Source organism: Pristis pectinata, chromosome 11, assembly GCF_009764475.1.
Source record: "Pristis pectinata isolate sPriPec2 chromosome 11, sPriPec2.1.pri, whole genome shotgun sequence".
In the NCBI taxonomy this organism is placed as follows: Eukaryota; Metazoa; Chordata; class Chondrichthyes; order Rhinopristiformes; family Pristidae; genus Pristis; species Pristis pectinata.
Window position 1 is genome coordinate 78913214 of NC_067415.1, and position 19637 is coordinate 78932850.

Consider the following 19637-nt stretch of genomic DNA (forward strand, 5'->3'; position numbering starts at 1 on the left):
TCCTGGATGGTGAGGATAATTTGTTAGCAATTCTGAGAGCCAGCTTTCTTTAGCAGTCTCAGAAGGCATTTCAGGGCCATTGTTTCACCTCCACTTCCACCCACAGCAAACACAAGTTCGTCTGATGGAATTTGCTTACTAACTAACAGTGATGTCCAGCATTATAGTGCTGAAATGCATCATTAACTGTGCATCGTGGCCTCTTATCATGATGGTTTCTTTTATTCTATGCTTTCTTTCCTCTACAGTCTCCACATACGAGTCTAATTATTTCAACAAGTTGAGGAAAAGTGTGTCACAAAAACAAATAGTGAACAGCTGTAAAGGAAACAATTTGCAGTAATGGAGAAACCAATATTAACGAGGCTCGGTTGACAGAAATAAGTAAGGAAGACAGTGTGAATGAGAGTGCCTAACCTCATTTCCACTAAGTTTCAATGTGTAAAACACACATTGTTGAAAGGCAAGTGGGAAAAGTTGTGAGCAGGTCAGAGGGATGGAAACTGATTGGAGATGGCGACCTGCTCTTTCTCGGTGTCCCATCAAGCTCAGGCAGCCTGACTCTAACTCAAGTCCTGGGTCTTAGTGCTGTCATTTATAAAGAGCTGGTCTGACCCAAGCCTGAAAATGCCTATTTTATTTTAAGCCAAGCTCTAATTGGAGGTGGTGGTGTGGCTGACTGATGGGATGATGCAATTGGTTCTTTCAGAAATGAAAGAGAGCAGCGTTTGGAAGCAATGGAGAATGGTACATTTGAACAGAAACATTGTTTAAAGCAATAGTGGGAAGTGGAAGCTGGGCATCAGATACTCTGTTTAGATTTTTTTTTAATCCATGTGAAATGTAGGTGTTGCTGACAAGGTCAGCATTTAATACCCAGGCCTGATTGGTGAGAAAATAAAAGTCTGATGGGATGAAGGGCAGACCTGAAGAAAGGTCCTGACCCAAAACGTTGACTGTTTTTCTTCACGGATGCTGCCTGACCTGCTGAGTTCCTCCAGCATCTTGTTTTTTTCATCTAGATTCCAGCACCTGCAGTCCTTTGTTTCTTTCGGGCAGACCTGTTGTTTGATTTAAAAAAAACAAATGCCCTGTTAAGTGACGTTGAAAGAATCCCTCTTGCAGAGACAGTATATGAGCTCTGCTGGGAGCAGACAAAGTAGTTGATATCAGTTCCTTGTGGGCTCAAAGTATAAAATTTTATCGAATGTCAATGATTATTTTTTTCTAGTTCAGCAAATAATGTAAGCAGCTTCTGTAGGCAGTGTTTATCAAATATCAACAATGCAATAAAATTAAATAGATGTATAATGCATTGCATACAATACTAATTAATTGGACATCAATAAGTAACTTTGAGAAACATGGTGAAGACAAATTAATATTGGATTTGTGTTATTTCAGATCTTTATTCAGGGGCTGAAGAATCTTAATCGTGCTATCCATGAGGATGTAGTAGCTGTAGAATTGCTGCCCAAAGAGATGTGGATTGCACCATCAGCAGTTGTACTTCAGGATGAAGGACAAGTTGAAGAAGATGGAGAAGATGATCAAGAACACCTTGTAAGGTCTAATGCTGTGCCCATTCACTGCATTGCTTCTATAGCTTAGAAAGTAGACATCACAATAATAAGAATTTAATTCAGCCAAATTTTCCTATATCTGGAAGTAAAAGAAACAAATAATGATGATTTTCAAGTTAACTTTAGTAATCCTCTTGGTGTAACTACTTTGGGGGTGGGGGGAGGTGAAATTGAAACCTTGCATTTTAAAATGTCAGAAGATTGATTTTTGTTTTGAATGGAAGTAAACCTATTGATCCCATAGATTTTCCAATCAGCAGCAAACAATTTGGCACTCACCATTGATCAATATACTAAACATTCTCTCACCAAATTCTCATTTGGCGGTTTGATCCATACCATAGAAGCCCTTGGTGACAAAGGCTTCACACAGGATGTGTTAAATCAAGTAGTTGGAAAGAAACACTTGGATTAGTAGACTGCCAAAAGTATATAATATTTCTGAATATCTCTGAATTCAGAAACATCCAAAAATACTTGAGAGTTGATCACTTTATTAAATTTGTAAAAACAATAAAATGGAAACTGAAAGACCTAAACTCATTTTATAGCATTTAAATTCAGTTAAGAACATGTAAAAACAATTGAAATGTTTAAGAAAATCCAATTAATTCAGGGTTGCAGGGTGGATTGGGGGCTGTTGCTATTAACTGCAAACTAATTACCATTTGATTTGTGCAATTAATAAGTTTCTAATTGGCACATCAGAATAAAACACTTGGCAATCTGTAGCATTATATTATTTTATCTTTTGACTTATTACCCATAAGGTAGAAATGGCATGCTTTTGTACACTGAAATTCAAAAAGTTCATTTGCTTATAAAAATTTTTTGCATGAAAATTATTTAAATTGGAGAATTTAATTCACCTGTTAGCAAATTGTTCTGATCAGGAACACAGTTATAAAAGCTGATAATGTACCATTTTAAAATTTCTGTTCTCTCTTTAAGCTGAAGAATGTTGCAACTAAGAATGTTTCAAAACCAACGGGTAAAGTAGTTGGGATAATTAAAAGGAACTGGAGACCGTTCTGTGGCATGATTTCAAAGTCAGAAATTAAAGAGGTGAGCTTATAGTTGTATGGTTAATATTATTACGTGTTAATCATAAATAGAAGTATGCATGTCTACTACCTGTATTTTTATCTGTATTTCAAGTCAACAAGGCATTTGTTCACACCGGCAGACCGCAGGATTCCTAGGATTCGAATAGAAACACGACAGGCTGCTACACTTGAGAAGCAGAGAATAGTTGTTGTAATTGATGGTTGGCCAAGAAATTCTCGCTATCCCAATGTAAGTTTATCAGTTAAGCCCTCTTGTTTAATTTACCTAAGGAAAGATTATAGGCAATAGGCAAAATAATAGATTAAGGATCAAACTCGAGCAGTGTGCCATCTTTAATATTTTAAGAAATTATAATGGTTCAGTGTGTCCATAATTTTAATTAAATATAGCTGCTAGTATTTTTGTTTAACGTTCATAATAGCCATATCAGACAACCAACAGCTGTTGTGAGTATGAAACAAAATGTTAAAATTCTTGATAATTTAAGGATCAACAGTCATAGTATAATTGGTTCCATAGTGTAACTTCTCCGCCTTACCGGTTATTCTATCAAAATGGATGACCTCATATTCTTTCACGTTGTATATTTTCACATTTTTGTATGGTCATCTGCCATGTCCTTGTACGTTCACTTCTTCAGTCTATCCCCAAAGGCTCCCTGCATCTTCCTCACAGCTTAATTTGCCACCTGGCTTTGTATCACCAGCAAACTTGGATGTATTGCACTTAATCCCCTCAACTACTGACTTTGAACAGCTTGGACCCAGCACCAATCCCTACATGACTCCACTGGTCACAGCCTCTAACCTGAACTCGACTCCTTTATTCTTCCGCTGTGTTTTCTGTTTGTTAACAAATACTAAGTGTATACTAACATGTCACCCTCTCTCCGTCCTACCCCCATACTCCGTGCTCTAATTTTGTTTCAAATTCCCTCTGTGGTATCTCATTAAAGTCCAAATACACTACAACAGCTAGTTTGCCCATATCAATTTTGCAAGTTGCAAGCTCAAGAAGTTCCAATGGCTTCGTCAAGCATAATTTCCCTTTTCAGTTATCCATGTTGACTCAGCCCAGTCCTTCAATCTTTTCCAAGTGCTGTAATCACTTCATAATAAATTCCAGCATGTTCTGTTTCTAATGTCAGGCTAACTGGTGTATAATTAGATATTAGGTATATATTTATTAGTCACATGTACATCAAAACACACAGTGAAATGCATCTTTTTGCGTAACTGAGAATGTGCTGGGGGCAGCCCGCAAGTGTCACCACGCTTCTGGCGCCAACGTAGCATGCCCACAACTTCCAAACCCGTACGTCTTTGGAATGTGGAGGAAACTGGAGCACCCGGAGGAAACCCACGCAGACACACCAGGAGAACGTACAAACTCCTTAGAGACAGCGGCGGGAATTGAACCCGGGTCGCTGGCGCTGTAATAGCATTATGCTAACCACTACACTACAGTGCTGCCTTGTTCCTTGTTTTCTTTCTCCTGACTTAAGTAGTGAAGTTACCTTCCAGTCTATGGGAAACATTCTAGAATCTGTGGAATTTTAGAATTAAATTTCAGAAGTTTAAGTTCAAACGTCTTTCACCACATCCCAGATTTAGTGCCTATAGCATGGGTTGAATTCCTTCTTCTTTTGAATCATATTCATCCATAGTCTTCACTGGGACTTTGGTATATTACAGAATGTTAAAGTTTTACATCTGATTTAAATACTAATTGTTTGTAAGTTTGTAAATATTTCTTCATTGTGGGTTTCCTCCAACTGTTCCAGTTTCCTCCCACATCTCAAAGCCAGACTGGTTGGTAGGTTAATTGACCATTGCAATTTGTCCCTAATTTATAACTGAGTGGTAGAATCTTTGTGTGGAGGGGTGGTGGGTGGAGTGGAGTGGAGGGTTGATGAAGATGTGAGGAGAAAAGGTTTTGGTGAAAATTAGTGGGGGAATTGGATTGTTCTGTGTGCCAGCAATAGACTCGATGGGCCAAAATGGCCTCTTCCTATTTCATAAGGAAATATGGTGCTATGGTAAAAGCAGATGTTCAGAAATTGTAATTTGAAATGGACTTTTGATGTTTATATGAATTTCTCATCTGCACAGTTGTTCAGTTAACTGACAGCAATACCTAATGTAACCATGCCGACCTGCATGATCTTAAATTTGGTTCCTGTCCATATTGTTCTTGGGTCTAATTTTCTATCTAAAATTGAAAGTTCAATCAGAGTGTCTATCTGTACTTGGTCAATAACTCTCAACATTAAGAATATCTGGTTAGCTTACTAGGAAGGAAGTATAATGCTTGTCAGTTCTCATTGCTGAATAGGATTCTGACACTTGCTGTCCAGGTGCACGCTTGCACCATAGCTGCCTTTGGCAGGTACTAGAACGTGCTAGGTCCCACCAGAATCACTATCGTCCTGGAAGCTGAGGTCAAGAGAGAAAAGAGAATGGACAATGCAGTATCATCTGAACAGTATGCTTTGTGATGGATTTTTACAGGGCCACTTTGTTAGAAGTCTAGGAAATGCTGGTGATAAAGAAACGGAAACTGAAGTTCTTCTATTGGAGCACGATGTCCCTCATCAACCTTTCTCACAGGCTGTTCTTAGCTTTCTACCTAAGATGCCTTGGGGTATCACAGAACAGGTATGGTATCATACATCATATCTGATTTACTAATTCTAAAGACATTGTTGCAGAATAATTTTCATGATTTTGAAAGCAAAGAACAAAAATTCAGAAGTTATTTTGCCACTTTGATGCAAGTTTAGATGGAGGCATGTCATTTTTACATTCAGTTGAGTTTAAAAAGCTCTTGTAACTGTTGTGGATGTTGGGCTAAAATGGGCCAAGGTCATTGCAACCAGGAATAAAGGAAACTATCAATATGTTTTTAAAAATGTTGAATTTTAATGAATGCATTTGCAGTCAAATGTCGTAAATTCAACAGAATAGATTAAAAACGTTTACAATAGAAAATGTAAAAAAAATCTTTTTGTGTAGTTCTGTGTCATGCATAAATGTTAACTTGGTGTGTGTGTGTGTGTTCATAGTTGAAGTAGGTTTTCAAAAGCAAAGTGAAAAGTATATTATCCAAAATTAAAATTTTTTTGCTTCTTACAATAGTTAACAGAATCTATCCACTAATCTGCAGTTATAAATTACAGGACTTGAAAGAGCGAATGGACCTCAGGCATCTCCATATCTGCAGTGTGGATCCTCCTGGATGTACAGATATTGATGATGCTCTGCATTGTAGAGAATTGGAGAATGGAAATTTGGAGGTAAATTCTGCTTGGCGATGGATATTTGCATCTGGTTACATGTTTGACTGGGGATGTCTTACTTTGATGATAGAGTGGGAGAGGGTGGTTGTGTAACAATTTTCTTTCAGTCATTGGAGACACTTTCTATTCTTTCAGTTATTGCCTTGTTTGCTTCCAAACTGGGAAACAAAACTGGTAATAGATTTCCTAACTTATCTACTTGCCAACCATTCTATTAAAAATGTGCATACTTCCTGTTATAAGAACATTAGTTGGTTGTTGACCTAAGGAAGTAGGGTGAACACAACCCTGTCCTCATCAGCAGAGCTGCTGTAGAGATGGTTGACAGATTCAAGTTCCTTGGCATCCATATCACCAACAACCTCACCTGGTCCCTCCACACTGATGCAATGATCGAGAAAGAGCATCAGCATATTCACTTTCTTGGGTATCTGAGAAGATTTGGCCTGTCCACGAGGATTCTCGGGAACTTTACAGATGTGCTATAGAAAGTATCTGATGGGTTGCATCTCAACCTGATAACGCAACTGCTCTGCTCTTAACCAACTGAACCTGCAGGGAGTGGTAAACACAGCCCAGACCATCACAGGCTTGTCACTTCCTTCCATCCAGTCTATCTTCACAGTGCGTTGCCTCAGGAGGGCCAATAGTAATGTCAAGAATGCCCGTCACCCTGGCCATTCTCATTTCTGTCTTCTACCTTCTGGGAGGGGATACAGGAACTTAAAAGCCCAGATATCCAGACTTGAGAACAGCTTCTTCCCCACTGCCATCAGATTCCTGAACCAATGACTTCTTTCACACCCCCTTCTGGGTGGTGCTGGCACATTCTCAGGCGCTTAACTCTACCTCTCTCGATTATTCCGCTATTGTCACTTCAGTACTTTTCTGCTGTTCTGTGCTTGCTGTATTTATTATTACCATGTATACCATTTACTCAGTGAGCTCCATGCAGACAAGTATTTTCATTGCTCCTTGGTGCAAATGACAATAAACTAATTAATCATATTTAACAATGATTAATATTACCTCAATTTCTGTAATTTACAAAGTGTATCAATTAAGTAGTTGTCATTATTAAACTGCTGAAAACATGGTAGCATTTTTAATCTCTATGCTGGCACCCAACTGTGTCTCAGCCTCACTTCTCTTGACCACTCTCCCACTCTCCCACTCTCCCACTCTCCCACTCTCCCACTCTCCCACTCTCCCACTCTCCCACTCTCCCACTCTCCCACTCTCCCACTCTCCCACTCTCCCACTCTCCCACTCTCCCACTCTCCCACTCTCCCACTCTCCCACTCTCCCACTCTCCCACTCTCCCACTCTCCCACTCTCCACCATGTCTCCACCATGTCTCCACAGTTCCACATCTGACATCCAGTATTGGATGAGCAGAAATTTCCTTCAACTAAATATTGGAAAGCCAAACTCCTTAGCTCTTGCCGCAAACTCCATTTCCTAGCCACCAGTCCCATTCATCTCTCAGGCAATTGTCTAAAACAGAACAAGACTGTTTTACCCTGAGATGAGCTTCGGAACTCACAGCTATGCTATTGCCAAGACCAAGTATTTCCACTTCTGTAACATTGCCCAACTCTGCCCCTGCTTATCTGATGCTGAAGCCCTCATCCATGTATTCATTCTTTCTAGAGGTGGCAATTCCAGTGTGTTCCTAGCTGTCTGCCCTTTCTCTATGTCAAAATCATTTCAAAACTCTGCTGTCTGTGTCTGAAATTGCACCACTATCCTTAATGCCTCTGTTATAAAATACCTTTTTTGTTGATCTTGTCTGAATTTTAATCAGTTGTACTTAGTGGCCTTTATGATGTACCCTCAGATTTTAGTAGTTAAACCTTTCTTGAATTAATATTTTATTTCATTGTCACCTTGAAAAATAGTATGTTTTAAGAGGAAGTAATAAAGGGGCATTAGAAGCAGCAGAAGGGTATATAAATACGTAGCCAAATGAAAATTTAGTTCAGTAATGAAAGAGGCTATAAAAAGATATCTTGATGTGCTGAGTCCATTTAGTTTGCTGTCACATAAAGAAGTGTGTAGAACTTGAAGTGATGATAAGTATACATTTTAAGTATTAACAAGTTTTGCTCCGTACTGTCTTTTGAATTAAGCAGAGTGTAGTGGGTTGATGGTAGCACAGAGTGTGAATAGCTGGTTATCTTCAGTTCCAGGGTAGTAGAAGTAAAGTCCCAGTATTGAAATAAGACGTATTTTCTTAATTATTAAAGCAGGAACCTGTTTCATTTAAAATATTATACTCACCAAGTCTTCAGAATAGGAGGTTAATGTTTCAGGTGTCATCTTTATCACAACTGAACATTGCAGTGGCATGTTAGTGTATGCTGCTTACATTGACTTATTGCGAACTCAACTAGAAAGGTAAATATTGAAGAAATTAGAACTCTTGGGGGCAATTGAATTTAATGTGTTTCTACTGCTGAGCATAGTGTGGCTTTGGAATGGAACAAAATCATTCACTGAATAGTAATAGGAAAATAATGAGATTCCTGTAGAGGAATAGATTTCTTAAAGCTTCAGATAGGATGACTGATCATTCTTTCATTTCTAATTAATTTTTTGATGTTTTTGTAATGTGTACATGTGGCTAGTTGTAAAGCATAAAATGATTTCATGTTAGTTATATTCTGAAGTTGTGGGTTTCTAGCTCTACGACAGATGTGTGATCTATATAATGGTGTTATTGTTTTGTTGTCTAATTTGAATCTGATGTGAAATCTTGCCTATGTACATTAGGAATAATGCTGTTCATGAACATTGAAACACAGGTTGGAGTACATATAGCAGATGTGAGCCACTTCATTCGCCCAGGAAATGCACTGGACCAAGAATCAGCAAATCGTGGAACTACGGTTTACCTTTGCGAGAAGGTATGGATGTCACAGTTCTGATTCTAATTTTAACCAAAATAGTTTTGACATGCACTGCTTTTAATTGGACTTGGTTTGTGCATAGTCTTAACTATTATAATAACATCAGGTACAACACTGCAGGTGTGATTGAACCAGTTACGCAGGTAGAAAAGATATTCATGCTGCTCCATTGATTAAACTAAAAGTCCAATGGATTTCTATGATTTCAGTGGATGCTTAATACAGAATGGCACTTATTATTAATACAGATATTTCTGTTTTGTAATAGAGAATTGACATGGTTCCAGAACTGCTCAGCTCGAACCTTTGCTCTTTAAGATCCAATGTGGAGAGGTAACGCAATTTTTCTACACGCATCCTAAAATCATATTTACTTGTTTTCTAATCTTAAAACTAGACCATTGGGAAGCACTAGTTGAAAGACAAGTACACCTTGTTCCTTCATACACCACCGTCCAATTATTTAGAGTGAGGAAGTTAGATGAGATCTAACCTTCACTGCTTTTGCCAAAATGTAAAACGTTTGCCAGGTATATAAAATGCTTCCATTTTGCATAACTCTGTGACTCTAAGCAAACAGTAAAATTGTGACATGCCTGTGAATAAATGCTTCACATCCTCAGCTTTAAAATAAAGACATTGACAGATCAAATCTGTAGTAAGTTGATAAATCTATTCAGTTTTTGAAAGTTGTGACAATTTAACATGCTTTCAATTTTTTTTCCTTTTCCAGGTTTGCATTTTCTTGTATTTGGGAAATGACACACAGTGCTGAAATCCTACATACCACGTTTAGAAAAAGTGTTATTAATTCTAAGGTAAAATAACTTCTATGAACAGTATATTTGGCAATGCCTTTCAGTCAGTTGCATGTTTTGTTGGTTAAGTGGTTGGGGAGAGAAAATTAACAAGAGGTGAAAAGTAAAAGAACAAGGAGAAGGACCAGAAAGCTTCACCTTCTATAATGCCTCAAGCTACCATCTCGTCCCTTCCCTTGTCAGCTCTCTCCCTCTCAGAACCTCTCCCCTCCTTGCCATCTCTTACCCAACATCCTTCCATGGACCATGTTGCGATCTCCATTTCATCACACCTTTGGGGTTCGTTCTCACAATCCAGCAGACGCCCTGCCTGCTTGAGTCGGTGCCAAGTCTCGGTCACCAGGAGTCCTGTTTATCAGTACTTGCGGGCAGCAGACACAGCTTGTTGACTTCATTCCGGCACCTCAATAAGAACATGGGCTCTGCGGACAGCGGGGAGTGAGGAGAATTTATCCAAGTCAACAGTAGTGGGATTGAAAAAATTGTGAGGCACCTTTCAGATATGGGATGGAAAGATTCCAAGACAACATCTGTGGGCAGGGGAGAGGAAAGGGTCCAGTGCATCAATGTGGTTGGCCAGCAGTCTGTTGCAATGTGGTGACCGGCATGTGGACCTCTTTATCTGAAAATGATTATAATTTATTGCCAACAGTACACAGGACTAAAGCATTGCCAGCACTAGTGCATTAATTTCTCTTTATAGATAATCACACATTTTAAGAACAATTAATTAACCCTTAAGAGTTATATTGGAGTTTCATTTTGGATCCTAAGAACACATTCTAGAAGCCTTGGGAGTCAACTGCGTGCACATTTGGTATTTGAATTTGTTTAATATTGGATGTAACTTCTATGTTACAGGCATCTCTTACGTATGCTGAAGCACAGATGAGAATTGATGATGAAAACATGAGTGATGAGGTCACAAAAGGACTTCGCCGCTTAAATAAACTGGCAAAGATTCTCAAAAAGAAGAGGATTGACAATGGGTGAGACTTAAAGTTATTTGTGAAATGGTATCTGTAACTCAGGGTTATTTCCACCAAAAGTTCATCACAGACTATGTGTTCAAGTTCCATTCCAGCATAAAACCAAGGAGTTACTTCAATGTTATACTGAGAGAGCGCATTTCTTACAGAAATGCTGTCTGTGGATGAGATATCAAATCAGAACTATGTCTTGTGCTTTAAAAGTTTGCAACACACAGTTTGCAGAAAAGCAGCAAAGATCTTCCAATATTTAGTCAAAATTTATACTGCAACTAGCAGATGATTTAATCTCTTTTTAATGAAAAAAAAGTATGCACAATTTCTGATTATAGCAAAATCAATTTAATTTCAATATTATTCTAGAACCAGGGCATAGAATTAAATCAATGTGGAATCTGCAAATTCTATTTGGCTTGTAATGAGTTCTTGAATAAACAATCAGTCCTTATGTCTTGTATGCACACACACACAGGCAAGCTTTCTTCCTAAGTAGGCCCGTACTTGCCTGGTGAGCCTTCTTAGAGTGAAGGCAAATGAGTGCAATTCCTTTCCTTTTGTCGAGCAGAGTATCCAAATTTGGCTCCTAACTTATAACTATAAAACTATATGGCTATTTGAGATGTAATAATTTAGGTAGTAATTAGGATGGTGAATTCATTCATTACTTATTACTGTATTTTGTCATTCAGTTTGAGTTCTAAGAATCTGAATGCCCTTTAGATAAAATCTGCTTTTTGTTTTCAGTGCTCTCACGTTATCTTCTCCAGAAGTTCGATTTCACATTGACAGCGAAACCCATGATCCTATTGATCTGCAAACCAAAGAATTAAAGTATGTACATCAGAATTTGAATTTAGGATGGCTTAGAATCAGTGGCTGCCATCTTGCAGAATTCTTTGCTCTGCTATTGTTAAGGTCAATGCTAACCAACTTTATGCTAGATTTACGCTAGATTTAATTTTTAAGCAAATGATGTTGTGAAATGGCACAATTTATTTTTTTAATGAATACAGCACCTGAATATTGATACTGTAAATTTAAGTTGTATCAATAGATTGTTTTCAAACTATATTGTGAAGTCATTCTTGTTTTTTGTGCTTCTGTGTAGAAGGCAACAAAACTTCCTTTATAGCATTTTTATAAGTTGCAAAGAACATTCGTTACCCCGTCGCTCTATTTTCTGATTCAAAGTGTGCTCAGTTATTGTAGATGTTCGTGGCTAAGTTCAACACATTCTTCAACTTTTAGGGTACTTGAGCTACATTTGGGAATTGGATAGAAGAATAGAGATAAGGTCAAGGAACAGCCATGGTTGCTTAGAATGTTAATATAGCTCGGTACCAGATGGCCTACTTGAAGTGAAAGTGTGGTCAGTCCTTCAGCAACATCATTGGAAACAAAAACATGCCATCTTTTTTGTGAAGGACTAAGGTTGTTAAAGATTCAATATGATAAGTTCTAGAATCTAAAATAACATATTGTTTGCTTCAAAAACAGAGAAACCAATTCAATGGTAGAGGAGTTCATGTTGCTGGCCAATATCTCAGTCGCACAGAAAATTTATAAAGAATTCTCAGAATGTGCGCTCCTCAGAAAGCATCCAGCACCACCTCCATCTAATTTTGACATCCTTGTTAAAGCAGCAAATTCCAAAGTGAGTCAAGGACACTGTAATCTATTATTTTAAATGTTTCTTAATTGCATGAGACTCAAATAGGTGTAATTTTGAGATGTTGCCTGATTGGAGTAAATTTGACCAAGTGCATAGAGCAATCCCAAACTAGAATGGAGAGGAGAAATGGACAGTCAAAGCCTCTTCTCACCTCTCGTTTTCTGCCCCTTACAAATAATCTTCTCATCCCCGTTTCCCTCAAATCCCTTTTCCCTCCCTTAGCTAGCCTTGCTAAATGCATCTACAATATCCCCTCAATGACTCCAATAGTGGCATTGACGTTCTCATCCAATAAGTTTATTCCAAATTCTCCATTTGATTTCATGGTGACTCCCCTGCATTGATGCTCTCCGGCTTACCTCCGGCCCACAAAAGGAAACATTTTCCCTGTGCCAACTGTGTCAAAACCTGTCATAAAATTCTTTATTAAATAATCAGCCCTTGCCCTATCTCACTTTCTCTTTTGAAGAGAAAATGACTCCAGCCTGTTCATCCTTACAGGTAAAACTGCACATTTTGATATTCTATAAGAATTTTGTTCCTTTTCCTTTCTATAATAATGTGGCCAGAATTGTGCGTGGTGCTCCATGTTGGCTTATCGGCTCTCGTCCCTTTCTCTTAAAGCCAGTCAGCCATCCATTTTATTATTTGTTCTTTACTCAGCATCCTCTCACTTCAGTTACTTATTATGGAGTACCATATCCAAGGCCTCCTGAAAAATCTAGATAAGTTGTATCGACAGTACTATCCCCGTCACCTCTTCAAAGATTTCATTGTTAGCAAAGCGAGGCCTTTCCTTTTGAAATCCATTCCACTCATCAAATTCCTCTCACTTTGTTTTCGACCATATTTTGTTCACTTCTACTCTGGACATTTATTTATTCCTGGTCATCCATTGGTTAGTTTAAATTGTGGTCACCTTTCTTGTTTTACATGTAGAATTCCTTGATTTCCTGTAGCTCCTTCCTAGGTCATCTTATTACCTGGTATGTCATCTAAAATTGTTACTTGTGCAATATTTTGTTTGCCTTTTGGCTGTTTGAAGATGGTATTGTGAGGGTTTGGGAGGGGGAAAAGTACATTCTTATAAGTTTGTTTTGTTTAAGGTGGAGAAACATTGCCTTATATTCCGAAAGCATTAAACGTACCTGTGTACCACTTCATAAAATTCGTCCATTTGTTGTAGTCAGCAGAATAGGGTTTATGGTTAGCAAGCCATTTTTTAAAAAATATTTCCGTAGAATAGTTAGAAATAAATAGGCGAAGTTAAATTCAACAAAATGGACGGTGAAATGTCAATGTTCATATTTAGTTAAATGTTGATATTTGTACAGTGATTCAGCTATTAGAGCTCAATCTTGACTTCCAGTGCTCTCCTTGTGGAGTTTGCACGCTCTCCCTATGTCCACATGGGTTTCCTCCAGGTGCTGTGGTTTTCTCCCACATCCCAAAAATGTGCGGGTTGGTAGGTTAATTGATTATGTAGATGAGTGGTAGAACCTGTGTGGGGGGGGGGGGGGGGGTGGGAGGGGGAATTGATGGGATCATGGGGATAAAATGAGATTGGGTAGGATTTGTGTAAAAATGAGTGATTGATGATTGCTGCACATTCAGTGGGTGGACTGAAGGACTTGTTTTTGTGCTCTGTCTTATCATGTGTACCTTGTACTAAATGGTATAAAGCTTTTTTTATGCATAAAATGATCTTGATCTGTTTCCTGTTTATCTCAGAATTTAGTGATCCAGACTGATTCAGCAAAAGCCCTGGCGGATTCTTTGGATAAAGCAGAGGTTCCTGGATCCCCATATCTGAACACACTCCTGCGAATCTTGACCACACGTTGTATGATGCAAGCTGTCTACTTTTGTTCAGGAATGGATACTGACTTTCACCATTTTGGTCTGGCTTCACCTATCTATACTCACTTCACATCACCTATCAGAAGGTATAGACTTTGTATTAAGCATTTTTTAATATTCAGAATAGCAGCAAAATAAATGTCCATGCACCCATTTGTCTGCCTCATCAAGAAATTGTTTTAATGAAGATGGCCTCATTGTGATAAGAATGCTTGGATGTTTGATGTAGATGACGGTAGTTGGGTGGGAGAAATGATTGTCCTGTTCTGTTGCAATGGATTCTCAAGGACAAATTATATTTTCTCCAAATTGTTTAGTGTGAAGCATTTTGAAGTATAATTCCTGTTCTTAAAACTGCAAGGTTTGTCTAGTTGGATGTACTTAATTTTCTTCTCAGTTAAGAAGTTCAGTCCTGTTAGACCGTAAAGTAAATGCCATGTATTTCTTGTTATTTTAAGGTATTAAGTGTAAATATAGTTGGTTCATGGAGAAAGCAACAATGCTTTCTGCTGACTTCTCAAAATGCTCCCCATAAAGATCCAGCAATCCCAGTGGAAGAAACTTCCCCTTTATCAGATACTTGCTGCTTTTGAATGTCAATTCAAAAGGACTCCTGACACCCTAGAGCTGTGATGTCACTCAGCTGACTGTGTAGCCAAATGTTAAGGAATTCTTGCAGACAGGAAACCAGGAAGCAATTTTTAATTAACCTCTTAAACATTACATCAATTGTTGCGTAAAAAGTAGAATACACATAGCTGCTTAATAGAAGCTGAAGCAGCATAAATATGAAATAAAAAGCTGTTAAAATTCCTTATTTTATATAATTCCCATGAGGAACACAAACAAAATTATGTTTTTAGAGTCAGGTAGTCTGTTAAGCAGTAATTATGACTTCATGCATCATTATAGTTCACTTAGACCTAATATAACTAAGAGTAAGACTTTCAGAATATTTTGTTATGAAACTACTTTGTAAACATTTGAAAAGTGCATTAACTCAAGTGATTTCTGCCCATTCCATTAGAGCAGCATGCAAACATCACAGCCCCTGAAGGTGTGTTAGATGAATGATTGTAGCTTCAGTGTTTCAGAGGTAAACAATACCCTCAAGGCTTCTGTCATTTTCATGAAGAGGAGCATTTGGGATGGCACTGAAAATCTTGAGTCGCTTCACAAGGAGCACAGACAGCCCAGTGAAAATGAAAGGAGTACACCTTCTCTCATAACAATTGCCCACCCACTCATCTGTTGCAGATGTGTGGGTCCTGCATTCATCTCACAATCATCCCCTCCCAATCTACAGAACTGGGGTGGAAGCCAATTATCCCTGACCCTGAGTAAAAGAGTATTGTAAAATCTGGGTCATTATATTTTACACCTGTAATACAATATTGTTTGGATCTTCACTGACGCTTCTGGGGTTTTTGGCCAATGTTATGGTGGATATTGCTTGATCATTGAGCCACTTGTCTGTGTTTTGCCCCACTGCAGATATTCTGATATAATAGTACATCGTCTCTTAGCTGTGGCCATCAGTGCTGACTCCACCTACCCAGATATCATGGATAAACACAAACAGCAAGCTTTATGTAACAACCTTAATTATCGTCACAAAATGGCACAATATTCCCAGCGAGCTTCTGTGGCATTCCATACGCAGGTAAAAACAAACTAATGGAAAAATATTTATTCCTCGTAAATAAATAATATTTCACTTATTTCTTCATTCCTCCGAACACCTTCACATAGTAGAAAGACTCGTTTCCACTAGTTTCATTAAAGAATCAGTTTTGCATGTGTTTATTGGATTGGAAGTTCTTAATTGCTGGAGTAAATGGAGGGATATAGGTATCCATTGCCTTTTCATTGCATTTTTCTTTTCTACCTTCTACTTTTTCCGGTTTCTCTCAGAAATGTAACTACAAAGCTGAGTGACTTCTGATTGTTGTAGTTTAGAAACTATAGAACTTGTCCGTTACTGTTTTCTAATGTAAAGTTCAGGATCTTTTTTAAACCCAGACTTGTATTAATGAATCACAGTAGGTAGGCATAATCTACTTTCCTCAGATGCTTATCTTCAATGCATCACTAAGTTCACTTTCATCACTCCAAGCTCGAGTTCTACATTCTCACCAATCTTATTAGTGAAGTTTCTTCTGAATTCAGTGCTTGGTTTCTTGGTAATTTTCTTGGACTGATGTCCTTCAGTTTTGCTTTTCCATTCAACTGGGAATGTTCTCTACGTCCACTCTACTGAAACCTTCAATAATTTTGTATATCTCCATTTGATCAACCCTCAGGCTACTTCGCCAGGCAAGAGCCCCAACCTGTTCATCTTTCCCTTATAGACATAGCCTCACACTTCTGATACCAACCATCCTTGTCAATATTTTGTATGTTCTCTTCAGTGTCTGTATAATATGGCAGTAAAAATAGGATATAGCATCCCAAAATGTGGTCTAGCCAAAACTTAGCAGCTTTCAACTTTTCAACAACCCATCACTCTCTCGCGCTCTCTCAATAACTCTGTGCTTGTTTAATGACCTTTGTTACATTTAGTTAAACTTGTCATGATGTGTGTTCATAATTCCAGACCTGATATATACCCTCTGCCATTTAGATTCTTATTTTCCAAGTTATATTGGCAGTATATTTGAGATCTTTTTTTATTCTTGACCCACAGATTGTTTCATATGGCTCCTTTTAAAACAGCTTGTGTGTGTTAATGAAGCTGTTTCATTTCTGTGATTAAAATGGTCAGAAGTTCTATTGTGACAATATTCTAGTTTCCAAGGAATTTATGTTCAATATTTAATCAATGTGCTAAGTGATCTTTAAGCCTTACTTTGCCTTCACCCTGCATTACTAAATGCTTTCTATCCAATGTTATTTCAGTTATTTTTTAAAAACAAAGGAATTGTTGATGAAGTCGGTTATATTCTGTTTGTGAAAAAGAATGCCATTGTGGTGCTAATTCCAAAGTTTGGATTGGAGGGTACAGTTTTTTTTGAAGAGAAAGGCAAACAATCCCCAAAGATGCACTACAATGAAGAGGTACAGAACTTCTTTCCAGTCTTTATATAATTAACCACAGAGCAATATTTCAAGTCCTATTTTATTCTTGATCTTCATGTAACTTTATACCAACCTTTCTCTCTCTCTAAGATTTGCAATGACTTGTTTTGTTAAGTAGATTCGGGGAATAAAGCGCTTGTCTGTCTTATGATAAATTTGGTAGAATGAACCTATATTTCCTTCATCTTCTGAAAGATTGAGAGTTGATCTCTGAAAAATATAAAGTGCTCAGAAGGCATGACAGGATAGATGCTGAGAATCCATTTCCCATGGCTCGAGAGCCTAGAAATAGGAGGCACAATGTCAGGGCAGGAAATCAGCATATTGACCTGGAGGGAGTGGGGAGTGGTGGTGGGGGGAAATATCCTTAATTCTCATGCTGTGGTGAGTCTTTGGAATTCTCTGTCTTGTGGATGCTCAGTTGATGAGAATGTTCAAGAATGAGACTGAAGTTGCCCAAAAACTGGAAAGGGATTTTAAGGATCTAGTAGTAGTGCAAGGATGCAGCAGAAGTGGAAGATTAACTGCTATTTTATTGTATAGACGAGCAGGCTCTAAAGTCCACATGGCTTATTCCTCTTATTTCATACATCCTTAAGTAATCAGTAAGGATCTCACAAACTTTGGAGATTTGACACACAGGGCAAATTTGGTTCTTATTTGGGAATGAATAGATACTCTTTCTATTCCCAAACTCTTACCTAATGTTGGTCAGTGGGCAGTTTCTTTGTGCAGTTGCTTCTCTTGGTTTCAATCATCTAAAGTATGTTAGGATATTGAAGGATATCTGGAAAGTTGATACGGAAGTTCAACCTCAGTTTTATTGTATGTAAATGCAAATTTGCAAAGATGCTATCAGATTAGAGGTGGGAACTAGCACAGAGATAAGCAAACCTAAAAGTTAAAATTGCTTTATAAAGTGAAAACACATTGTTTTTTTAAAAAAATTCTAGAAATGTTATTCAATTGTATGAACTATAGTTGGGGTACATACCAACTGAATTGTATAATGCATATGAATTTTTAAAATTGTGAACAATCTTTTCATGATCTTACAGATCCCATCTTTAACAGTAGAAGGGACATTATTTAAAATGTTTGACAAGGTAACTGTGACAATCACAGTGGATGCATCAAATATACAGCACCAGAAGATCAGAATGGGTCTGGTTGATCCAGTGGTAAGAATTCAGATTTGTTCAAATTAAGTGTGGCATCCTTTTGTTCACTTAGATAATGTAGTATTTATTCCAAATAATCCAGTTTGTTTGATATTCCTGGAGCCACGGCTGTAATTAAGAGAGTAAATTCTAAAATTGCATCATTTCTAGGCTGAAATTTCCTAAGAGAGACTTCTCTCCAACATGCTTTCACACTATTCCTTTCAGTCCCGGTTTCCATTGTGCTCTGTGCTGTGTAAAGCCTTTTGAAGCATTTCCATTATGTTCTTATAAAAGGCTCTTCATTTAGTTCAGCTCAGTTCATTTTAATTATGTCCTGTGCTTAAACAGGACAAGACAGGTTTTGTTCTATTCACTCCTTCTGCAAACACTTCATGATCCAATACCTAAAATGGTCACCAAACATTCACATTAAATGCTTTTATTCAAAGAGTTAGTCTGTGGTGGGTGAAAATCTTAAAGGCAAATAAGCTGGTAAGATGAAAAGAACCTCAAAGAGATTTCTATTGTGCCTTACCTGATTGGTCAGGTAGCATTCTGACAAATTGGATTTTTTGTATGTTTTCAATGTAATCATTTTTGCTCCAATTAGTATAGTTGCTATTCAGTAATATCCAATTAATTTCATTATTGTACAAACTAAATTTGTATTCGTCATGATAGTTTGATCTTGTTTGAACAGTTTAATACTTCCTCCTTGCTATTTTAAATTGCTCCCATGTTTTCAACTGAATCTTTATAGAAATGGTTGTTAATCAGTTGAAAATCAAAAATCAATTAGCAGCTTTACTTAGAGGCAAACTAGCTTAACTCAATTTTCTTTCCTTCAGTCAAATTTTCTGTTCTCTTCACTTGTTTTTTCAACTGAAAGACTTGTGTACAAGCTTTGAAAATTCATTTCTTGTGACAGATACCTGGAGTCAGTGTTCCAAGAACTACTTCACAGCAAAATACTGCTGGCGAAGAACCTGAAGTGAAGAAAGCCAGGCGAAGCTAGGAAGGTTTTAAATCTGAATGGTTATTGTTCTGTGCCTACTTATAGGCAATTTGACTGTACATGTAGGAGGGAAGTCATTTGTAATAACATACATGTTTTTCTAATAGAAAACGTCCATTCTTTTGAATAAACTAAGTTTTTTATACATCACCTTTTGTTTTAAAGAAGTTTTAATTTGTTT

General features: G+C 37.6%; 1 protein-coding gene across 1 annotated transcript in view; it reads left to right on the forward strand.

The window, feature by feature from the left end:
- The window catches only part of dis3 (DIS3 exosome endoribonuclease and 3'-5' exoribonuclease), a 32792-nt gene extending 13186 nt beyond the window's left edge, over positions 1–19606 (forward strand). The window contains exons 6-21 of the mRNA XM_052026710.1: positions 1405–1563; positions 2535–2648; positions 2742–2879; positions 5162–5308; positions 5830–5946; positions 8757–8858; positions 9130–9194; positions 9595–9679; positions 10541–10668; positions 11413–11499; positions 12166–12322; positions 14072–14286; positions 15695–15863; positions 17099–17257; positions 18337–18459; positions 19370–19606. Of these exons, the coding sequence (XP_051882670.1) occupies positions 1405–1563; positions 2535–2648; positions 2742–2879; positions 5162–5308; positions 5830–5946; positions 8757–8858; positions 9130–9194; positions 9595–9679; positions 10541–10668; positions 11413–11499; positions 12166–12322; positions 14072–14286; positions 15695–15863; positions 17099–17257; positions 18337–18459; positions 19370–19456 (2052 nt within the window). The 3' untranslated portion in view covers positions 19457–19606. The remainder of the gene's footprint in view (positions 1–1404; positions 1564–2534; positions 2649–2741; positions 2880–5161; positions 5309–5829; positions 5947–8756; positions 8859–9129; positions 9195–9594; positions 9680–10540; positions 10669–11412; positions 11500–12165; positions 12323–14071; positions 14287–15694; positions 15864–17098; positions 17258–18336; positions 18460–19369) is intronic.
- Positions 19607–19637: the final 31 nt, after the last annotated feature.